This window comes from Alligator sinensis, unplaced genomic scaffold (genome assembly GCF_000455745.1).
Source record: "Alligator sinensis unplaced genomic scaffold, ASM45574v1 scaffold1216_1, whole genome shotgun sequence".
Classification (NCBI taxonomy): Eukaryota; Metazoa; Chordata; order Crocodylia; family Alligatoridae; genus Alligator; species Alligator sinensis.
In genome coordinates, this window is record NW_005842018.1 from 2,051,667 (window position 1) to 2,072,095 (window position 20,429).

Sequence of the window (20,429 nt, forward strand, 5' to 3'; positions counted from 1 at the left end):
AGGGAGCGAGACAGTCGCTTGTTTCTGGAAAGGGAAGGTTTTCTCGAGCGGAGAAACCCCCGGCTGCTCCTGGGAAGGAAAACAAGAGGTATCCCCAAGGCGGGGGGAGTTGAAAAGTGTCCCCAAAATGTGCGACGCGTTTCGGGGGGGGGGTGTTAGATAGAGCCCCCGCCATCATATACAGCCCTAGCAATGGCAGGGGAAGCAGCGCCCATCTCTCTTGGGCTCATAGCTAAGATCAGGGAGACTCAGGCAAAGCCAAATGCAAATCAACGCATCTGCCCCCGGCTCGGGCGGGTATCGGGACCCCCAAAACCTCGGACCTGGGGGCCTGCCCGCCCCCCGCCCGCCATCGCGCTCACCGCTCGCCTCAGACACCCGCCAAAATTCCAACTAGGCCCCGCCCCCGCCTGGGAGCGACGCAAGCGCAGTAAGAGCCTCGGGAGCCTGGCAAGGGAAGTCCGCCTTCTACGCATGCGCGCAAACATTCTCCTCCCCTGTGAGTACGTGACCCGCGCCATTTTTATGGAGGGCACCTCCCCGCCCCAACTTCATTCTGCTCCTCCCGCTGTGTGTTTGGAAGCCATCTTGGTTGTGGGCAACGGAGCTTGCTGGCGCCCGTCTTTGGGGGCGGGCAGTTTTCCCGCCAAATTCTCCCTGTGAGCCTGAGAGCAGGGTGGCTGCAAAACACCTGCCTGGGGCCCAGGAAGGATGTTAAGGTGTTTTGTGGTTGTTGATCAACTAAATTTAGTCGGTCTAATAAAAGATATGACAGGACTGGTAGTAGAGATGAGGTCTTTTATGAGACCAACAAGATTTTTGCAAAACAAAATTTTAAAAAATTCATTGCAAGCTTTCGGGCACAAACACCCTTCATCAGGCATCGGAGAAAAGCTTGTAAAAGTTGTCCTGGGTAGAAATGAAAGTTCATATTTCATAGGATTTCACCGAGGAGCCAATAGATGGAAAACTCCTCCGGGCAGGCAGTTCAGAGCTGGTGCGGAGCCTCTGCCTCCCATGAGGATCTGTGATGAATGATGCAAATGACCTTGAAAAGCAAAGGCAGGAGCAGGATCTCCGGTTTCAGGGGGTCACATTTGCTTCCTGCAGCTGAGAGAGGGGACCTGAAACCCCCCTTGCACAAAGTGTCCATCAAGTGCCCCTGTCCCAAATGACTGCAGAAATTAGACATAGAGCATCTAAACTCCAGGAAGGGTCATGGCTGGCTTCACCCAGCATATATAGGGTAGTGCAATATAGTGCAGTGCATTGCAAAAAAGACAGAAGTCAGGGAGAACGGATTTATATTCTCACCACTGCTACTAATTTGCTGTGTGACCCAGGCAATAAATCTACCTTGGAGACTCCGTTTCCGCACCTGCGAAGCGTGAATAATAATGCTTGCACACATTTATCAAGCATTTTAGGCTCTGCCAACCGAAAGAGCTGCCTAAATGCTAAAGCAGGGGTGCGTGCCACACGTGGGATGGGCAGCCTCTGTGTGTAGGAGATCAGTGAGGCGACAGGCAGCGCGGCTGCAGGCAGGGGAGAAAACAGAGCGGAAGGGACCGCAGTGCAGAGAGCGGAGCAAATTGGGCAGTGGAAGGGGAACAGAGTGGGATTTGGAGGGCACAGGATCATGCCTACCAATTTGTGACATGCCTACCAAAAAAAGGTTGGCCCACACTGTGCTAAAGCATCTTGGATCCGGTGTAGAAGAGAACTCCTGGCCCTCGACCTGTTTTGGGTTTCAAACAGAAATTTAATGAAACAATGTTGATTTGTTTTCTGCACTTGTCTAACTATGGGCTGTCCAACACATAACTGTGACGTGTATTCTGTTAAAAACAAGGGTACAAAGCTTCTATTATTGTACAGTGGCCTTAAAGCAAGAGCAAATTGTGTCTATTTAGGAAAATAAATCTAACATGCAATTAAACTTGGACTACACATGGCTACCTGTCAACACCTAAAATCTCTCACTGAATCCTCCGTATTATTTCAAATGCAAAGGTCAAATATAACAAAGAAACGGCAGTTCCTTTGCAAGGTTTAATTTCATGTGGTGTTTGGTTTTTAATCTTAACTGTTCCTTGCTATGCTTTCACCTTTGTTCCTTGTCACATCATATATCTTAAATATGATGTGTTATTTCTTCCTGTTGACACCTGCTCCAATTAATGCCTGTGCATTACAGGTAACATTCTGTACAAAGGTCTCTGCCTTTCTAATGCCACTTCAAAATAGTTTTTGGTTTGACTTATGCATAAGTAATTTCTTGCTATGGCTTTTGTGTTGATTTGCTATGTTCTTTTCAGGGATAATTATATATGAAATCAGATCTGTTATAATTAGCTTTATTCATCTAATCCTGGAATTCTGTCATCACAATGCTGGAACTGTAGCATTTCTATCAAACGACTGTCATTACAGAACCCATGATAACTGCAAATCTTCCATAATAAAACAGAGAACAGGGAAAGAAGTCCGTTCATCTTACTGTCACAAAGAACAAATTAAAAAGCAGTGAGACACTGCGTTTACCATGGCACAAGCAGATTTTGGAAAAGGCTGCAACCAAACTTGTGAAGCTCTCACAGTGAGAGATTTCAGTGCATAGTAGTCCCACATTTTTTGGATGAAAGTGTATGATAGCATGGACAATGGGGCTAGGTATTTTATTCTCAACTAACTTCAGTACTATTGGAATGCTACAATGCAACTGTAATGCTAAAACCTGCCCTGTCCCCATCACCATTTACAGTATTTACTGTGTGACATGAAAACATCTCTTGCTGGTCTCTCTAAAATGGGGGTGCCAAACATAGTCTATGGGTTGGACCTGGCTTGCAGAGGCGCTTTACACAGCCTGCAGGCCTCCCTGAGGGACCAGGACTTCAGTAGTGGGGCAAGACTGTCACCAAACTCCCAGCTACAGAGCCCTTCTGGGATGGATGTCAAGAGACAGATCGAGGGGGAGAAGCAGCAGGGGGGCTGTGTTAGCACCGCTTCACCGCCTCTGCTACCACCACTTGCCCTGCTGCTGCTGGGTCTGGATCTGGCTCAGGGGCATAGGTGAACTTGTCACCTCTGTCCTAAAATATAGGAACATAGTAAGTGTAGTCCCATGCAGCCCTGGTGTGAGTTGTAACCTGGTTCTCCCACAGGTCCCCCCCATCTTTATTATTGTCCCCCTAATATAGCCTTCTAGTCCTCTCTAATGTTTGTGGAAGACCCAACTATGATCACTCCATATCTGCCTTTCTTTATAAAGACCATGATTGTATTAAAGTTAATTAAAATATTAACAATAAACAATGATTCTTTAAACTATTTACACTATGACGCCAACCTAACACTATATAACTATAAGTGAATGTAAATATAGGAACACGATAAGAACATAAGCGTTGCCATAGTGGGGCCAGACCAAAGGTCCATCTTGCCAAACATCCTGTCTGCAAAAGTGAAAAAGAAATCCAGGGCTACTATGTATGTTCGCATGCATGGCATGCAAGATGGTTTTAATGAGGAATCAATCACAAATACATGTACTACATTCTGAATGGTGCATTACTGTAATATATTATACTGATTTGGTACAGATTTTTTAAATTTCTGTTGTGCTGCTTTGACACCCCTGGGATGAGAAGACTACTAAACTTTATGGGTTATATTGGGCCTAATTAATTTTATGAACTGCACTGGGTAAGTGCTCATTAATCTCCTTGATTGCTAGTTTGGGATTGTGGAGGTCTCATATAACTAACTTGTGTATGTTGCTTTCTGCTACTTTAATGGGGTAAATCTAGGTTTTTACTTCTTTACAAGTAAATAGACAAAAGCAAGTACTGAGCACAACTATAGACGTTTTTAAACTTGCAGTTATTTTTAAGGAAGAGAGAAGAACAATGTGGCCTGGCCAGCTGATTGCTCGATACAGTCAAACAACCTGTTAAACCAAGTACAAAACTGTACTGTGCTGCAGGCAGCTTCAACAGTAGGTGTGTCTGCTCCCTACACATTTATTCTCTTTTCTCCCATCTTTTCTCCTCATCTCTGTGCAGTAGAAGAGAAGGGTAGATGAGTGCCCTAAACACCAGGCTGTGGGTTTGCCAGGGCTGAAGGTATCCTCCAGGCCTCCTGTTGAAATTGGCTCATGGGGCAGATGAGAGAGGGAGAGATGTTGAGCCAAAAGGAGAGCAAGCAAGAGAAAACTTGTCTCTGTGGCCTCGTAGGGCTAGCACTGCCCAGGAAACATGGTTTTCTGGCTCCTGCTCCTAATGTTCCCAAAATTGTCTATGCATTTCTATTAAATTTTAATTGGCTAAAGTGCTGGGAGCTGCTTCCGGAAGCAAGATTAGGGGAAACTGTCTTTTTTTTACCATGTTACAGCCATTGCCCTGTGGAGCTATAATGCCTCCATGCTTCAGATCATGGCCTTGAAGACTGGCAGGGGATGATCCTGCTGTCACATATGTCCCTTTTACAGGTCCCATGAGAAAAATTGCCCATATTTATCCAGATTATGAAGTGTTGAAAAATAAAGTCACAAGTTTCCATGCTTAGCAGATCCCTCACCCTCTCCTGTTCTAAGGATAATTCTTTGTTAACATGCTTCCCTTTGCTCATATTTTGCAAATGCTTTGAGTGGAGCATCAGCTCTGCCAGCCTATAGATAGAACACATGCACCTTTGGAGAACAGCCTGGTAATGCTTTTCCTTAGACTTTTTTTTGCCATGAAACCTCTGGATGCTCTAGATGTGGCCTCAGAGATATACATACTGCAAGCACTGCTATGACATGATAGCTGCACATAGTCCCTGCAGCTAGATTATCTATGTGAAACCTGATAACTTGCATCACCAGATAGCTTGAAAATGTGCAAAATTCAGAACTCACTTTGGATCCATCTGAGATCCTGCGAAAGTAACTGGGAATGTTATGATCATGTCTAATGCTGGTTGTTCACGGGAAATAGCAGAATTGAATTACGTTTAGATTTTGCGTGATCTTAGTAATAGCTGTCCACATTAATTTTAATTAAGTGGAAACTTAATTCTTCATTTTCAGATAAAAATATATTTGTAGACAACTATAATGTTCACTTTTTCCCAGAAGTGATCAGTATAACTATACTTAATGTAATCTCAGAAGAGTGCTTTTGGTTGGGAATCTAGCTATAGCTCTGCTGTGACCTGAACTCCCTCTAAAGTTAATTGAATTATGCACACAAGACAGAAAAGTATTAAGTCTACTAGCAGATCTTGCTTTCAGGTGTCAACGTCAGAGGTCACCACAAAAATCACATGGAGGGGCTTAAAAAAGGCCCAATCCAAAGTTTAGTTAAGTAAACCGGTTGAACACTGGACTGGTTTCTGCACTGGATGGCAGATGTGTAATATCTCATGGGTAGTTAGGTAAATATTTGTTTTGAAGACATTTAACTTTTGAGTGTAGGTGAGGTAGGCTTGGCCAAGTAGTTGCAACAGTCTTTTGACTGTATTTACTTGAATCTAAGATGACCCCCCTACATCATCTTGGGGAACAAAGCCTCATCTTAGATATACATATAAAGTTGGGGGGGGGGGGGGTTGCTGTCTCTGACTCTCGCCCTGAAAGTGGGGGGGGGGGTGTTGCTGACTCTGACTCTGGCCCTGAGCCAGTGGGAAGGGCAGGAAGGCTGCAGGGGAAAGAAGTGGGGGGAAGGCCAGAGGGCAAGCCCCACCCCCGCCAGCCACCTGAGCCCCCTACTCACTACACTGAAATAATTCAGTTAGCCCCCACCCCAGCCACTTGAGCCCCCTAGACACTACTTTCCCTTGCTATAGCAGTATCTGTGTGTGTGTGTGGGGGGGGGGGGGGGGGTGACAAATTTAAGGTGACCCTCTGACAATCAGATTCTATATCTGGAAGATTATAAGAAATATACAAGTTTTCCCATATAAAGAATCTAATTATGGAAGAGGGGGGTTGTCTTAAACTCAGGATTGATTCAGATTTGAGTAAATATGGTAGATTTCCTCACCTTGTTCATCTTCCTCGGATTTTAATGTTTACAAAAGTCCTTGCACTGGATTAACCCAACATGCGGAAGAATTCCCTCCCTCCCTGCAACGTACTAGTATTACTTGGTACCTGGTGGGTTATGTAATGCGATTCTTCTGCTGCATTACAAACTGGCCACTGCTGGGGATTGCCCAGTGGTTGAGCACTTCTACAGTCAATCTGTTCTTTTTAAAACAATGCTCAAACTGGGATGAAGAAGCACGTGCCAACAATTCCATGTGCTTGTGAGCTGCAGATACCGCTCATGTTGAAGCTGGCAACCAGAAATCAGCCTCTGCTTAATCCAGGTTTATTGATCTTGTGTCGCTAGACAGCATAGCTATGAATCTTTTAGATATGCATTAACTCCTAGTTTCTCTATTAGCTGTGCTCTCCTCAATATAAGTTTTATAAGAGATGCAAGGATTTTTGTGGGTGATATCTTTTATAGGTCCAATAAAATTTATCACTTGCAAAAACCCTTGCCTTGTGCGTATTTGCTGGGCTAACACAGCTACAACATCCCTCCAACACTACCACATCTACATTTTATGCCAGTCCAAACCAGTTTCCTAATTTCTATATTTCTGCTTTTCCTTTCATATTTTCTATATTTCTATGTTCCTACTTTCTATATTTCTGCTCTATTACAATCAAGACTCATTTGCAGTTTCTCATCAATGTGCTAAGGTAGCTATTAGATCACATAAGGCTGTTAGCCCTTGTTATGCCTTCACAGCCCACAGCCAAAGACAGATATGAGGAAACAGGCCAAGGTGAGCTACCATTTCTAAATGCTACTGAGATACATCTCAGGTCCCTGGCTAAAGGGTCTTGCTCCCACAGTCAGGACCAAAGAAATCAGATTTGGAGTCAGCTAGGAATTTTCCCCCGCTGCAGGTTACTTCTTTAAGATAACACACATGCAATTCCCTTTCTAAAATGCCTAAATAATCTTAACAAATTCCCTAACACCACAGGAGCCCAGATAGCCTCCTACCTCCTGCAAAATAATGTAGGGGTCTATTTTGGACTAAATATCCCAAGTTTGTTATACAGTGTTAGCTTGGTAGTTTGGTGTGTCAACGGACTTGTATGTTTTATGGCTCCTTGTGGACAAAGTTAATACACAATTCCCCAATTTGCAGGGGTGGACTCTTTTTACTTTGGTGATCCCTTCCAGATCCATGGTTCCCAAACCCCAGACAAGGGCAGGATTTAGGCATCTTCTCCACTGCTACCTCATTTTTCATAACAACACTGACCGAGGGAGTCCAAGTCTCCCTCCTCAGATGAGTGCCCCTAACCACTAGGCTCAGGTTTTATCCACTCTTATCTTCTTCCTTTGGTCCCATGAATCTTGAATTTCCTGTACAGAAAATCTAACAGGAAGATGAGAGAGCATCCCCAGCCCCTTGGATAGTCAACAACTGAGTGCCCCAGTGTCTGGGCATGCTTTTGGAGGTGCTAGACCAGGGTTTAAGTGTCCTAAGGCAAGATGTGATGAAACAAAAGACTCCAGAGATAAAATACTGAGCCCACAGAGTCCCTTTACAGAAAAGCTGTCATTGTGGTGGTTTTCTGTTAAAAAAGATCACAAATCTTTAGAGAGAACCAGGGAAGTTACCACAACCCACAATCTCTTGGAGGAATGACTTTCTACATCCAACATCAGCATAGTATCAGATCTGTGGAAATAAAGGACCAACACATCCATAGTTGTTTTAGCTTAATCTTTATTTCAAAGTATTTTTTGTCTTAATAAAACAGCTAACTTAAAAACAAGTGCATTACAATGCATTGCAGCAATTAGGCCTTGCTGACTTTAGCCATTTTTAGGCAGATAAGTATAATTATTTTACCATTTTTTAAATTAACTTTCCTGCATTGCCATGAAGCACCAAGCCTTTTCCTATAAATGTGGCAGTTTCAGAAGAGGAACCCTTTATTTTTCAACAAATGGAAGAGAGGGAAGCAAGTAAAAAGGTTAAGAGAAAAATCTCTGCTCACTGGAGCCAATTTCAAACAAGGTAATTGCCAGCTCTCCCTGGCTGATATTCCAGTATTTTGCCAAACCACCCCATCAGCTCACCCCTACCTTCTTATACCTAGTCACTAAAGAGCTCAATCGGTAACCTTCCTACCTTCTTCCAGCTCCACTGCTTCCCTTTCAGTGAAAGCCACCATCTCAATTTTAGTAATTTCTTTATCTACCTTGCAGTTCTTGTACTACTCTCCATCTTTTCTAAATCAACTAAACATTCCCTATATAGCACCACATCAAGATGCTTCATGTTCAGATAGACTACTTTACTGCTTTTCATTTGTTTAGTAAAAACTAAAGCCATTATAGCTAGAAGAGCATATAAAAGTTATTAGTATCAATTCAGATTATGTCAAGATAGATGCACCCGAATCCAAAACTGGTAGTTACTTACTGATAAGATTTAAGAAGGTGGATGAGACCTCTCAGCTCTTTAACAAACAATGAATACCTCTGTTTTGTTACTGCTGGCATGTTTTCTGGAAGTACTTTCTCTAACACTCACTAAAGCTCAGGGCATTCACATTTCAACCCCAAATGTCATACATGAACTTGCATGCAATGTTTAGCCTAAGTCAGACAAAACATGGAGAAAGAGAAAGTGCAATATTATGAACAAATCACAGTGGAGACTCTGAGTCTGTGCCCAGGGAATACAACGTGTTGGCACTTGGTTTTCCATTCCTGGTGTTCAAAGATTTGTCTAAAGATTAATTCTCTCTCCTTTCACAAGCCGTCCCCGTATCATCCAGGTGTCCTTAAAACAAAAAGAAAGTTAACAGCAGTAGAACAGATTGCCATATTTTCTCACGTGCAGCATGCCCTAGAATATATTACACCCCTTGTTTAGTTTTGGTTTTGGGGAGTGGAAAACAGAACCAAGGGAAAAAAATCTTTCCGTATACCATCTGAGTAGCAGCAGCCAGGGAGCTGAGCCTGCTCACTGCTCTGCTCCTCATGGATTGCTTTCACCTGTAAGTGGTAGAACCGGCTCTTACTGTATTTCTTGCATATAATGTATGCTAAAATATCTAGTAACTGTTTTTTGGCAGAGGTGCATGAACCCTGGCCCTGTTACTAGACAGAGGAGAACGAGAGACGGAGGGAGAGAGGTTGTAGAGTTTAAAGAGTAGGGGAAAAAGAAGAACCCAGAAGGGAATATAGAGGGCCACCCACCATTTTCACAGATGAAACAACAGGTGGTTTAAGGACTCGATAATTAACTGATTAGCGACTCCATCCCAGACACCAGGAAGTGAGACAGGGAAAGTTACCTGGTTATTTAAACCTCTGCTGAAGGACCTAAAGAGGAGCGGAAAGAGTTTGAGCCAGACCTAGCAATTGCCTGGGAAAGAAGGCCTACAGAGCAATGGGATGGAGTTCCTGACCCCGGAATAGGATGATTGAGCTACAGGGGATTTGGAAGAGACAGGAGAAAGGGGAGAAGTAGCCTGTTGGGGAGATTTTGAATGGAGAGGTGGAAATGAATTAGACAGGATATGATTTTTTCTTTATTTTTTTTGTGGCTGCCATATTGGAGGCAGAAGACTGTGTTGTTGCTAAGAGGGCACTGATTCCATTTCTGTTTGAGTATTTTTCATGGAGACTAATCCTTTGGTTTGTGGTGGGACTGTGAGGAGAGGAAGGAGGTCCCAGAGAAGCCTGAACAAGGCAGAGGTGTGGACAGTGAACCCAATTGCTCATAAGGGGCAGTAATTATTGGATTGGAGCTTGTGGACTTTAAAACAGAGGCTCCAACCTGAGAATAAAAAGCTGTACATATCAAGGAGAACCCTGGCAAGGCTTGGCTCCTGCAGAAAAGGTCAGCTGCTTCAGGGAGAAGAGGAACAGCAACAGTGGTAGACACAGCCCAGAACTAAGGTGAAAGAAGCTGAGAGAGAGAACCTGGTGAGCAACACATCCAACAAGGGCATCCCCTGACCTTGCCACCTGCTTCCCAAACCTAAAGAAGAAGATCAAGGTGTAACAGGAGAGAAAGGAGGCGAAGCCGGGAAAGGAGGATAGTGACAGCAGGCCACCTCCATAGATAACTGGAGAAAGAACAGGCTGATTCCCTTGAATTATGAGCAGAGCTGTCACAGCAAGAAAATATAATATTAGGTAGACTGGGGCACAGTATTTATTTCTGAAGACACCCAAGCTGAAATTTCTTTCCGCTTAGCTACATATTTTAAATTAACAAAATTCTTGATTTTTCCCTAAAGATTCTGTATAAATATATTATGGCAGAACAAAGTCGACACACAAATACTGAAGGCCACAAAAAGATGAGTCTGTCTGTGAGATTCATATAAATTCTATGACATATGAAAGGAGAAAAAATATCAAGGAAGGAAGGAGTAGGAGAGAGACACAAACACTGCACTGAAACTATTCAACTAAAAACAAGAAGCTGTCACATTTATAATAATAATCCTATGGGATAACACCCATATATTGCAAGAGGAACAAGTCAGATGACAGAAAGAAAAAAAACTTATTTTCTTGTACACACAATATTATGCCTCCCTTTTGCATCTTCAGCTGCTTTGACCTTCTGCACAACGTAAAATGCTCCCTGGCTGACTAGATTTATTACAGTGCTCCTTTCCAACAGCAGACAGTTTCCGTGAAGGCACACAGGAACCAGGTAGAGGGCACAAGATTACAAAGAAACCAGTGGACAGAATTAGGTGCAAAATAGGAATATGGAAACAGGAAAAAAATGACTACGTTTGTCACCATTTCTCTGCAAGTGGGAGCAAGCCAGCCTAGGCTGAGAGAGAGAGAGAATGAGCACAGGAGAACGGACAGGGAATTCTGATCTCCATGTGCAGTCCTGATGCCAGCTCTGCCTGGGGCAAGTCAGGGAAGCTGAAGAAGAGCAGTTGCATATGGAAATTAGTACATGTCGGTGACTGGTCTGAAGATTAAAAAAAAATGTCTCTTTAAACAAAGCTTTGGAGAAATCTACTCCATGCTGCCTCAATTCCACATTGATGGGTGGGGTATAAAAGCTGTTGATTAGCTAGGTTGGAAGAACTAGGGGTGGGAGGTGGGGAGGGAATCAAAAAGACACCAAAAACCAAGCAGTAGCAAGCAGCTGACCTTCCTCCAATGGATGCTCAATTAGAGAATAGACTATTGTGCTGCTGATTTAAAAGGAACCTGCTGTGCCGGGCAATTTCCGGATACAGTAAGATACCCATGATACCCACCACTCTGGCTAATGTCCCAAGTGCCAATTGTTACAAGGGGATTATATTAAAAAGCACACACAACCAATCAAAATTCTCCTCAGATCTTTGGGTGCAGCTACTGACTTTAAACAGAAGTCACACCAATCACTTTTAAGACAAAATTTTGAGCTAATCCTATAATTGTCCTGAACAACAGCAACCATTCAGTCCCGTGCAAGGAGTACCAGGTTATCTGCTCTGTCTTGTAGCTCCCCACCACAGTGGACTTTAGCACCAGTGGTGAGTATACCATTTGGAGTCTAAACTTGCAGATGTATCCTGCCTCACCTCACGAGCATTATCCCTGGAATCTCTCCCTCGCTTGAGTTTGGCAAGATAAGCCAAACCAGGCTTGCCAGTCACCATAATAAGCATCAAACCTTCTCATCTGCTCACAGTCGTAAGTGGACCTATGTTAAAACACTTTAAAATGGATGGGTCATTACCCTTAAATAACTGCTTATGAATTAAATAATAAAAAACACAAAATACCCGAAGCACACAATCAATATGCATAAACTGCAACTAAAAATGTATTGTGTCACTAGGACAACTGGCTGCAGGGTCTGATTCTTGGTTACCTTCAAGGTAATAGGGACGGTCACACCGTATTTTTTGCGTGCAATTTCCAGAACTTCTCTCTCAATGTTTTCTTGACTAGTGCCCTTGACATCAATGTAATGGCAATCCGCACTTGCGAAGTGACAAGATATTGCCTGCATGAAAAAAATCTGGAGTCAGTTCTGCTATAGTTACAGACACAAAGCCAAAAGCTGCTGTGTAGTGACACGTTGACACCCTACCAAACCATTTTAGTGCAAACACTGTTGTAGCCCCGTGTGAGCCCCTCCTTATGCTTTTAGCATGTGCCTCTGCTTTTGGAAATCTTCACCTGGGAAAAAAGCACTTTTAATAAGAATTCACATTGTTCCTTTTTTAAGGAGCCTTTCAGAGTGGCATTAGGTCAATGAGTCATTCAAACTTTAATTAATCTAAGCCTCACCCTCCCTATAGGAGGATTAGTTAGTTCATATTAAAGGCTTTGAAGGTGAAAAAATAAAAGCAATACACTTTCTCCTTCAAAGGCAGCTTAGAATCTGATGAAATAGCTTTGAATTCTGTTGGAATTGCTAGTGTTCATTTGCTTCCCAGAACCTGGGCCTTACTATACACCTCTCCAAAAATATACTACTGCATTACATCACTTCTCTAAAAGTGAAACTGGCCTATTTTAAAGTAGCATTACAGCAAAAGTCGCTTCAGAAACCTGTAAAAACAAACCAAAAAATCTCCTGGCATGCAAGGAACTGCGAGATATTCACAGATTTGAGAGGAGGTTTTTTTTAAGTTGTTTTATGTTAAAAAGACTATACAGCAAACTGCATACTTTACCTTGAAATGGTTCTTACCTTTCGAAAGCCTTGAGTTTGGTTTGCTCCTGAGCCGTGAATCAGCAGGGGATGGAAGAACACGGTATCACCCTTCTCCATCTCAAGGTGAACCCTGGGCTGGTTCGCATCATAGTCACGCACCCCATGGTACATCTTATTGACACCACCCTGGAGACAATACAAAGTTCAAATGTTTAAACTGCTGCAGAGACTCATGGCGGAGGGGGGAAAAGGGAAATTTATATAATTTCATGTGCCTGCCTAAGAACTGCCTGTGGGTTTCTGAGGGGAAAGTGTGCCTAAATTCAGTCTGGCCATTTCTGAGTTACGTGATGTTGCGAGAACACTATGTTCTTCCTTTGAAGCAACACCCCAAACCACTGCGTTCAAGAGAATTATTCAGGCAACAAAGATGTTCCTCATAGGCCTGGTACAGTTGGCTTACAAACTATTCTTCTAGGAGGATATTTTCATTTTGCTAGGAGTCTGATCTTACACATGTCCACAGCACTCCTATCTGCCTGAAGAAAACAAATATGTTCCTGGGGCCAACCTCTGGGACTAGACATTACTGTGTCTTCTATACCAGGGATGCTCAGCCTCCAGCCCCCAGGCTGGATCTGGCACATGGAGCTGTGTCATCCGGCCCTCAGGGCTCTCCAAGGGTCCTGAAATTTGGTGGTGGGGGAGCAGTGGTAATGTTAACTGCCTTCAAATTTCTGGACCCCTGGTATCTGCAGGCTGGCTGCATGGGGTTAGGCCAGCATGCTGGATCACACCCATGTTGACCCCACGCACTGACCCTGCATGGGAATTGGCCTGCCATCTGACCCCATGCCACTCCTCCAGTCCACAGGGTCAGAAAGAGGGGTGCCACTTATGCCTGACAAGTTACGAATTTGCATAAACTTCTTGACAACTGAGGGCTGGAGGACTGTGAAGCAGAAAAACTATCCCCACTTCCAGTATGGGGTAATGTCTGCCCAGTGAACAACCGAACTGCATGCCCATCATCACTCTCTCGGCTACTGGAACACCCGGCACCCAGTGTGCAACATGGACACAGAAGTCAATCCCTGACCCAAAAAAGGCTCATACTCCATAACAAGACATACCAGAAAACCTCGCAGCTACATAGCTGCTTTAGCCAATAACAAATTTGCACAATTCAACTTTACCAAACAAACCCCCCCCCCCCCCCCCGTCTACGGGCCACAGACTCCACACACAATCCACAGGAACCCCACATGCAACTCTACCTCCCACTCAGGGTAATCGTGCTGCTTCAGGGAGCCTTTGTGTGTTCCAGGCAACACAACCAGGCAGCCGTTGCTGCGATCTACCCGCTCCATGGCCGTCCAGGCAGCCACGATGAGATCTGCAGGACGGAAGGGGAAGTAGTGCAAATCTTGATGCATGGGATGGCGAGAGCTCATCTTACCTGGAACAGGAAGAATTCTCATCAAGGAAATGCTTAAACCATTTGGCACTAGTGGGGAGTTTTTACTGTTCAGCTATTGTGAAGGGTCACAGCATGCTGTAAGAACTAGTCTCACTTTGCACTGGGTAGGGGAGCGGCTGGATTCAGGGTGTGAAATGCATTATATTTCCAGCCATGAACTTTATGGTAATTGTTATTTTATTAAGTGATGTTTCACATGGACCAAGTTTAAAAATGGATCAAGTGTCTGTTGCATTTCTAAATTCAAATTTCCTCAAATACTTGGAAAGTCCATTTGTAGCATATGACAAAGTAGGGTATTGGCTAAGAAAGCTTTTGCTGAAACAGCTAGCCTCTGAACCATGCCACCCTGCCCTGACTTCAAACGAATGTGGCTAACTACCTCTCGCTACTCCAAGACTTGTAAACTCTACTGCACTTTTAAGTGCAGCGCACAGGGGAGATGATGCTCATAAACCAGGTTAAAGTGTTTTCATACAGTAGATATTTGCTAAAAGTACTAACAAAGGTAGTTGTGAAAAATAAAAACAGAGTCTATCTGAATATTATCAAATTAAATTCATCTAGTGTAACTTTGAAAAAAAAAAAAGAGGTTAAGATTTAGAAATCTCTCTCATATGCTTTAGGGTCAAGATTTTCAAGAATAAGAGCCAAAAATTATGCTCTTAAGTCTTTATTTCAAATGCTCAGTTTACCGGAGGACACTATCTATACTTCTAACTCAATGCTGAGGTTTTGAAAACTCAGGCTGTTACAGGCTATATCTGAACAATAATGCCTGCCTTTAACCTACATTTAATACAGGCACAAACCCAAAAGATGCATACATTTTTCAAAAGGGCCTAACTTTTGGGCCCAGGCTTTATAAATCTTAGTCTACTTTAAGAGAGATTTTAAAGTCTCAAGCTGCAGACAGATTTTTTAAAAAGTCAATATTTTTTCAAGTTAAAAGATTTTTCCAGTTAATACATGAAGCCAGTAACCCCCAGTACAAAGCTCAAATTGGCCAGAAGTTAATTTATTCCCGAATCAAGAAGCAGGTTTAGAAAATTTTCAACAATACTGTCAGGATATGGCCAAGCTATAACACTTCCTGAAACAAAATTTCCTCAAAAGGAACATTGCCCAGGTGATTCAGATTCCTATTTAGAAGAGGTGAGGTGTGCAAAAACCATATTCTAAAGCCGTTAGGAAAAAAAGTTTCTCAGCTTTGAACTAAAAATACAACACCCCTAATTCAGCCAGATACGTGCCCAACTTTAAATACATAAGTACCCCCAGTGACTTCAGTGGAAGTACTCACATGCTTAAAAATAGGTATGAACCTGACTGATTCAGAGCCCTCAACTAGAAAAAAAATAGAGAACACTTAAAGTCTAGGTGAAAAATTGCACTTAAAAAATTCTTAACTAGATAGAAAGCCAGCCATTATTATAAAGTTAAGCTTCTTTTTCCTCCTCATCTAATATCATCCTTACCAGGGTCTGGAGGTTTATTTATCAGCATTGTGTGCACGGCCATTATGTTTGGCCCGGTAAAGCATTCAACGTATTTTAGGATCTAAGGTAAAGAAAATTAAGAAAAAGAAAGAAATTACATTGTTGCAATATGTAGTACAATCCAACAAAAAGCAATCACCATGTATTGGTCAGGTCTAAACTATACACTTTCACTGGCAAGACTGACCAGCAGTCAGTCCTGATGAGGTGGGATCTATGGCTAGCACAGCTGTGCTGATGTAGGTCCCGACTGGAGATAAAATGATACTGGCAAACACTGTGTGGTTATTATAGTTAATCTTGCCAAAGGGCTGCAGAAAGCTATTGCACTATAACAGCCACATCAAAAGAACTACGAAATGTTACTTGTTCACATATGCTTTTTCTAAATGAGCCTGAAGGGTAAGCATGTTTTACAGGAGCAAATTTATCATATTTTATGTTGCTACATGCAATATAATCCAATTATAAAGAGATTTCTACAGCACTTCCACACAGATAGATCTATTTTGTTACTTTTCTTATTAAAAGAAAAAAAAATGTGCTCGTTCTTAAAATAACCTAAACCTGTAAAATCCAGTTGCCCTTTGGATGCTGCCGTTGGGCACAGTTTAGAAAGCTCACAGTGAAGTGAAATGCTAGCAGTGCTTTAAGTGTCCCCTACCCCTCACACCCCTTTCTCAGGGTTACATCTGGGAGTGGACAAAGGAGGCTTTGATGTCCCGACGATACACGTTTCTTTACATGGGCCATGATTTTTATGAACCAGTATGCTAAGATTTCCCCTTCTAACCTGAGGCAGGGTACAATATCTGAAGAGCTCTGCATCTTCCTGAAAATCCTGAATTTTAGTAATAGCTTTTTCATCTGCAATGAACTCTGACTTAGCAATGGTCACATCTCGCATTGCTATTAATCCAGGTACTTGTATCTCCTTTTTACAGATCTTTATAAATTCATTTCTGAAAAAGAATATTTAAAAAAAAATGTCAGTAGATATTCCACCACTTTACTACACTAAAATATTTAATCTTATAGCTTTCTGAATAAATTGGGCCATCTGCCCAACTTCAGATAAACACTGCTAACTACCTCTCTCTAAAACATTTAAATGCAGAGATAAATTAGTCATTGATACTGTGCTTCCAGTTCAGGAGACCCCGAGGTTTATGGGGTTTCAATAAATTATGCAAAATTACCAAATAGCAAAAAGTTTGTGGCTAGATTAGATAGCTGCCCTGTACCTGAAACGCTCAATGTCTTCATCAGAAACAAGGTTTTTAATGAGTAGATAACCATTTTCATCATAGAAGTGCCTTTGCTCTGGGGTCAGAAGATCATTATCTAGCGTGTAACTGCGAAGATAAACAGAAATGATTACATAAGTGAAAGAGGAAGAAGTACCAAAGTTCTCCATGGACTGCTCCCATTTCAGCTGTGGCCTGAAAAGAAAAATAAAATACAAATGTCATGGAATTAACTGCTGACAGGGGGAAACTGGTTACAGAGATGAAAAGACAGTTCTCTAAGAAAAATCCTGAAAACTGATCTTCTCTGTGAACAAATCACAGTCAGGAAAGAAAAAAGATAATGATCCCCCCTCCGGACTGTGAAGAAAGGGTTTTGCTTTTAAGAGGCAAAATGGTTTAGACCCTAATTTTTGCTGTTGGGTTTTGAACAGTTTCAATTCTGAACGCTGCTCCAGAAAGCTGCCTGGCAATGTACAGACTGCATATAAAACCTGTCCTACCCTTGGTAGATCATCATAAAATGCAGGGTAAAATGACACTGGGCAAGAGGAGGAATGTATAATGAGAAGCTGTTTGTTTTTCCCTTAGGTTTACATGTTTCCTAATCCAGCTGAGTATGTTCAAGGTGTTACATACATGATTATTTAGTATAATGTTTTCTCGATTTGGAAGCGTGAGTTCTAGGTATAAAAGCAGCTGTCCCTTCGACACACCTCCCGCCCTCCTAAAAGGAGGTCTCCATGGGTGGATCCAGAAGGGAGGTGAGGGGTTGCAGCCACAGCCCCTTTGGCCACGTGGTGCACGTGCAGCGTGCTCTTTGCCTTCACTGGCACATCAGTGCAACTCCTACCAGAACTCCACGCTTGCCAGGAGCACTCTGAGCACCCAGAGGACAAGTGCCACCACCGCTTACCTCTTCTTTCCACCCAAATTCAACAACAGGGGAAAGAAAAGAACACAGCGCTCAACCTCTGGCCTCCAAAGCACGAAAGCAGGGGCTTTGGACATATCTGATTCTCAATATACCTATCTGAGAGGGTCATAGTCACGTAAACAGACCCTTGAAACATGATCATCGGTCTCCAAGTCACTTTAAACAGATGAGAAAATGCCCCCACAAGATTTAATTTACACATTGAGTGGAAATCTTCAAGGGGACTTAAGTTAAATATGGCCATAAAAAAAAAAAAGAGGCAATTATATAGAGAGCAGACACTCATCTTCAAATATGAAAATGAAAGTTAAATGTAACTTACTGGAACCCCACTGGGTTTGTAGCAGCACCAATTTGTGCTGAAGTAGGAAGTGCTGCCTGCAGTATAGATTAAGGAATACAAAAATATAATTACTTTTACAAGAGCATCTCCAAATATGTCGGGAGTCCCAGAATCTGATGGTTATTACCCAGGTTAAACCACAATAAATACATGTCATAATCCATATAACAACTTTGCAAGGGATTAATACCTTCAAATGGCAATCTAACCTGTAGAACAAGCCACACCCATACACAAGCCTCATGCCTGCCACCACACCACATCTGAGGTTAAGAACACAAGTACAGTTTGGAGCAAGTTAGAAAACGATGTGGGCTGCAAAGTCAAGCACTCCACTCACAAAAGTTGGGAAATCCCAGACCGATGGCTGCCAGTACCGCTCACGCAGCCATCTCCAGAGAAGCTGAAGTTATAGGAGGTGCTCTAGAAATGTCAATATAACACTCAGCTGGAATTTACCCAACTGGTGCTCGCTTCTCGTTTCTGGAGCTTCACCAGGATGCTGGTTTGACTTTTCTGTTGTGGAAAAAGAGCCCTTCCTGAAGTACTAATGCTTCACTGGTGCAGAATAGATGAGAACGTGTCACCTACCAGATTGCAATAACGCAACTTTGTACATCTGGGCAACTTTGTACAACATCTGGGCTTCCCTCCGTTCTCCCCAATTCAAATGCTGACTAGCTCCATTTCATAGGTTATAAAAGCTGGCACGACTGAAGCCAGAGCTAAACTAGCAACAGGCACTTAGGAACATAGGAAGGTAGGGCTGGAAGGGACCTTGCCAGCTCATTTAGTTCAGCCCCCTGCTCAAAGCTGCAACTTTGTACAACTTCTTTATAAAACATCTGGGCAACTTTGCACATCTTTATACAACATCTGGGCAATTTTGTACAACATCTGGGCTTCCCTCTGTTCTCACCAATTCAAACACTGATTAGCTCTGATATTTCATAGATTATCACATCTGGCACAACTAAAGCCAGAGCTAAACTGGCAACAGGTATTTAGGACAGCACGGCTGGAAGGGACCTCACGGGCTCATTTAGCTTAGCCATCCCAGCCAAGCATCTGTCCAATTTGCTCTTGAAAATTCCCCCGGAGGACATTCCAGTTTCTCGAGGCTGCCTGTGCCAACGCTCGCCCACCCTTGAACTAAACCCAAAGATTTAACAGACAAAACAAACATGCATGTCTGCAAGACCATCAGCCCCAGGTCAGGGTTGAGGGACAAGGTCTCCAAGGGGTCTGACACTGGAGACATGTGATGTCACCACAGACATGTCACCACTCGAAGAGAGAGGATGCCGTTTTTGAGGAGGAGAAGCAACCTTTTTAACAAAGCTCAACTGTGCTAAAACGAGACACTATTTTCATCACCCCTGCCCGTGACCCAACCTGTTCGTCCCATCCACTTGTTCCACCAGACCTTTTAGTCTCCGGACCATTTAGGGCAGGGGCTGCTAGTCGTACGTACATACAGCGCCTGTGAGCAGAAGAAGCTAAACTGCGCGGGTTGCTGAAAGATGGCGGTAAACAAAAAATAACGAAGGAAGATACCTACAGCTTGAAGTCACCCAGGCAATCTCCTTCATCAGCGCCAGGCTGTTTCCTACCACGCGTTTTCCCCGTCTACTTTGTGCACCGAATTATGGGGCTTCCATCCGGAGCCTGTTTCTTTCTCCCCACCAAACCCTGCCCCTACTCTTTCCCAGTCTCCACTTCACCCCATGTCTCTTCTGTCGCCGCAAATCGGGATCCTCCTCGGCATTTGCTGTCTACGGACATACACCCGCCGCCGTGACCTCCCCACCTGCTCTGCTGGATCGTTTGGGGCAGGGCCCGTCCGTCACCTTCACGAGCCCAAGGGCCAGGCTGGACCGGAAAACATCATAAAACCAGCCAGGACGCTGTAGCAGGAGCCAGCAGTGCTGCAGAAAGGCAGGATTAGTTACGCAGCAGCGTTGCCCTTCGCCTCCTGCACTTCGTAGAGCGACAGGGACAGGGGAAGGCTGCAGCACCAGGAAAGCTTCCTGCTTTCTGCTCCAGCCTCCTCCACCCTGTGCAGAGAGGGTGAGCAGAGCAGAGCAGAGGCGCAGGCGGCCGGGCGGAGCAGGCCCAGGGCCCGGGCAGGGAGGAGCGCGGCGGGCTGGAGCCCCGGCTCCCCGGGCCCTGCAGCGGGAAAGGATACGGGGCGGCCGGGCCGCAGGTGCCGCAGGAC

The 20,429-nt window shown here is 43.7% G+C and overlaps 1 protein-coding gene across 2 annotated transcripts; it reads right to left on the reverse strand.

Annotated features, from left to right (window-relative positions):
- Positions 1-7,767: 7,767 nt before the first annotated feature.
- On the reverse strand, positions 7,768-20,356 carry PHYH (phytanoyl-CoA 2-hydroxylase). Of its 2 annotated transcripts, XM_025202312.1 has the most exons (9): positions 20,022-20,356; positions 18,191-18,246; positions 16,929-17,039; positions 16,478-16,646; positions 15,664-15,745; positions 13,983-14,164; positions 12,742-12,891; positions 11,914-12,048; positions 7,768-8,850 (listed from the first exon to the last, which is right to left on the reverse strand). In XM_025202312.1, the coding sequence occupies exons 4-9, from the start codon at positions 16,589-16,591 to the stop codon at positions 8,797-8,799; spliced, it is 717 nt and encodes a 238-aa protein (XP_025058097.1). In that variant the 5' UTR covers positions 16,592-16,646; positions 16,929-17,039; positions 18,191-18,246; positions 20,022-20,356; the 3' UTR covers positions 7,768-8,796. The 2 variants fall into 2 exon arrangements, with proteins under 2 accessions (XP_025058097.1, XP_006022199.1); XM_006022137.3 differs by lacking the exon at positions 18,191-18,246.
- Positions 20,357-20,429: the final 73 nt, after the last annotated feature.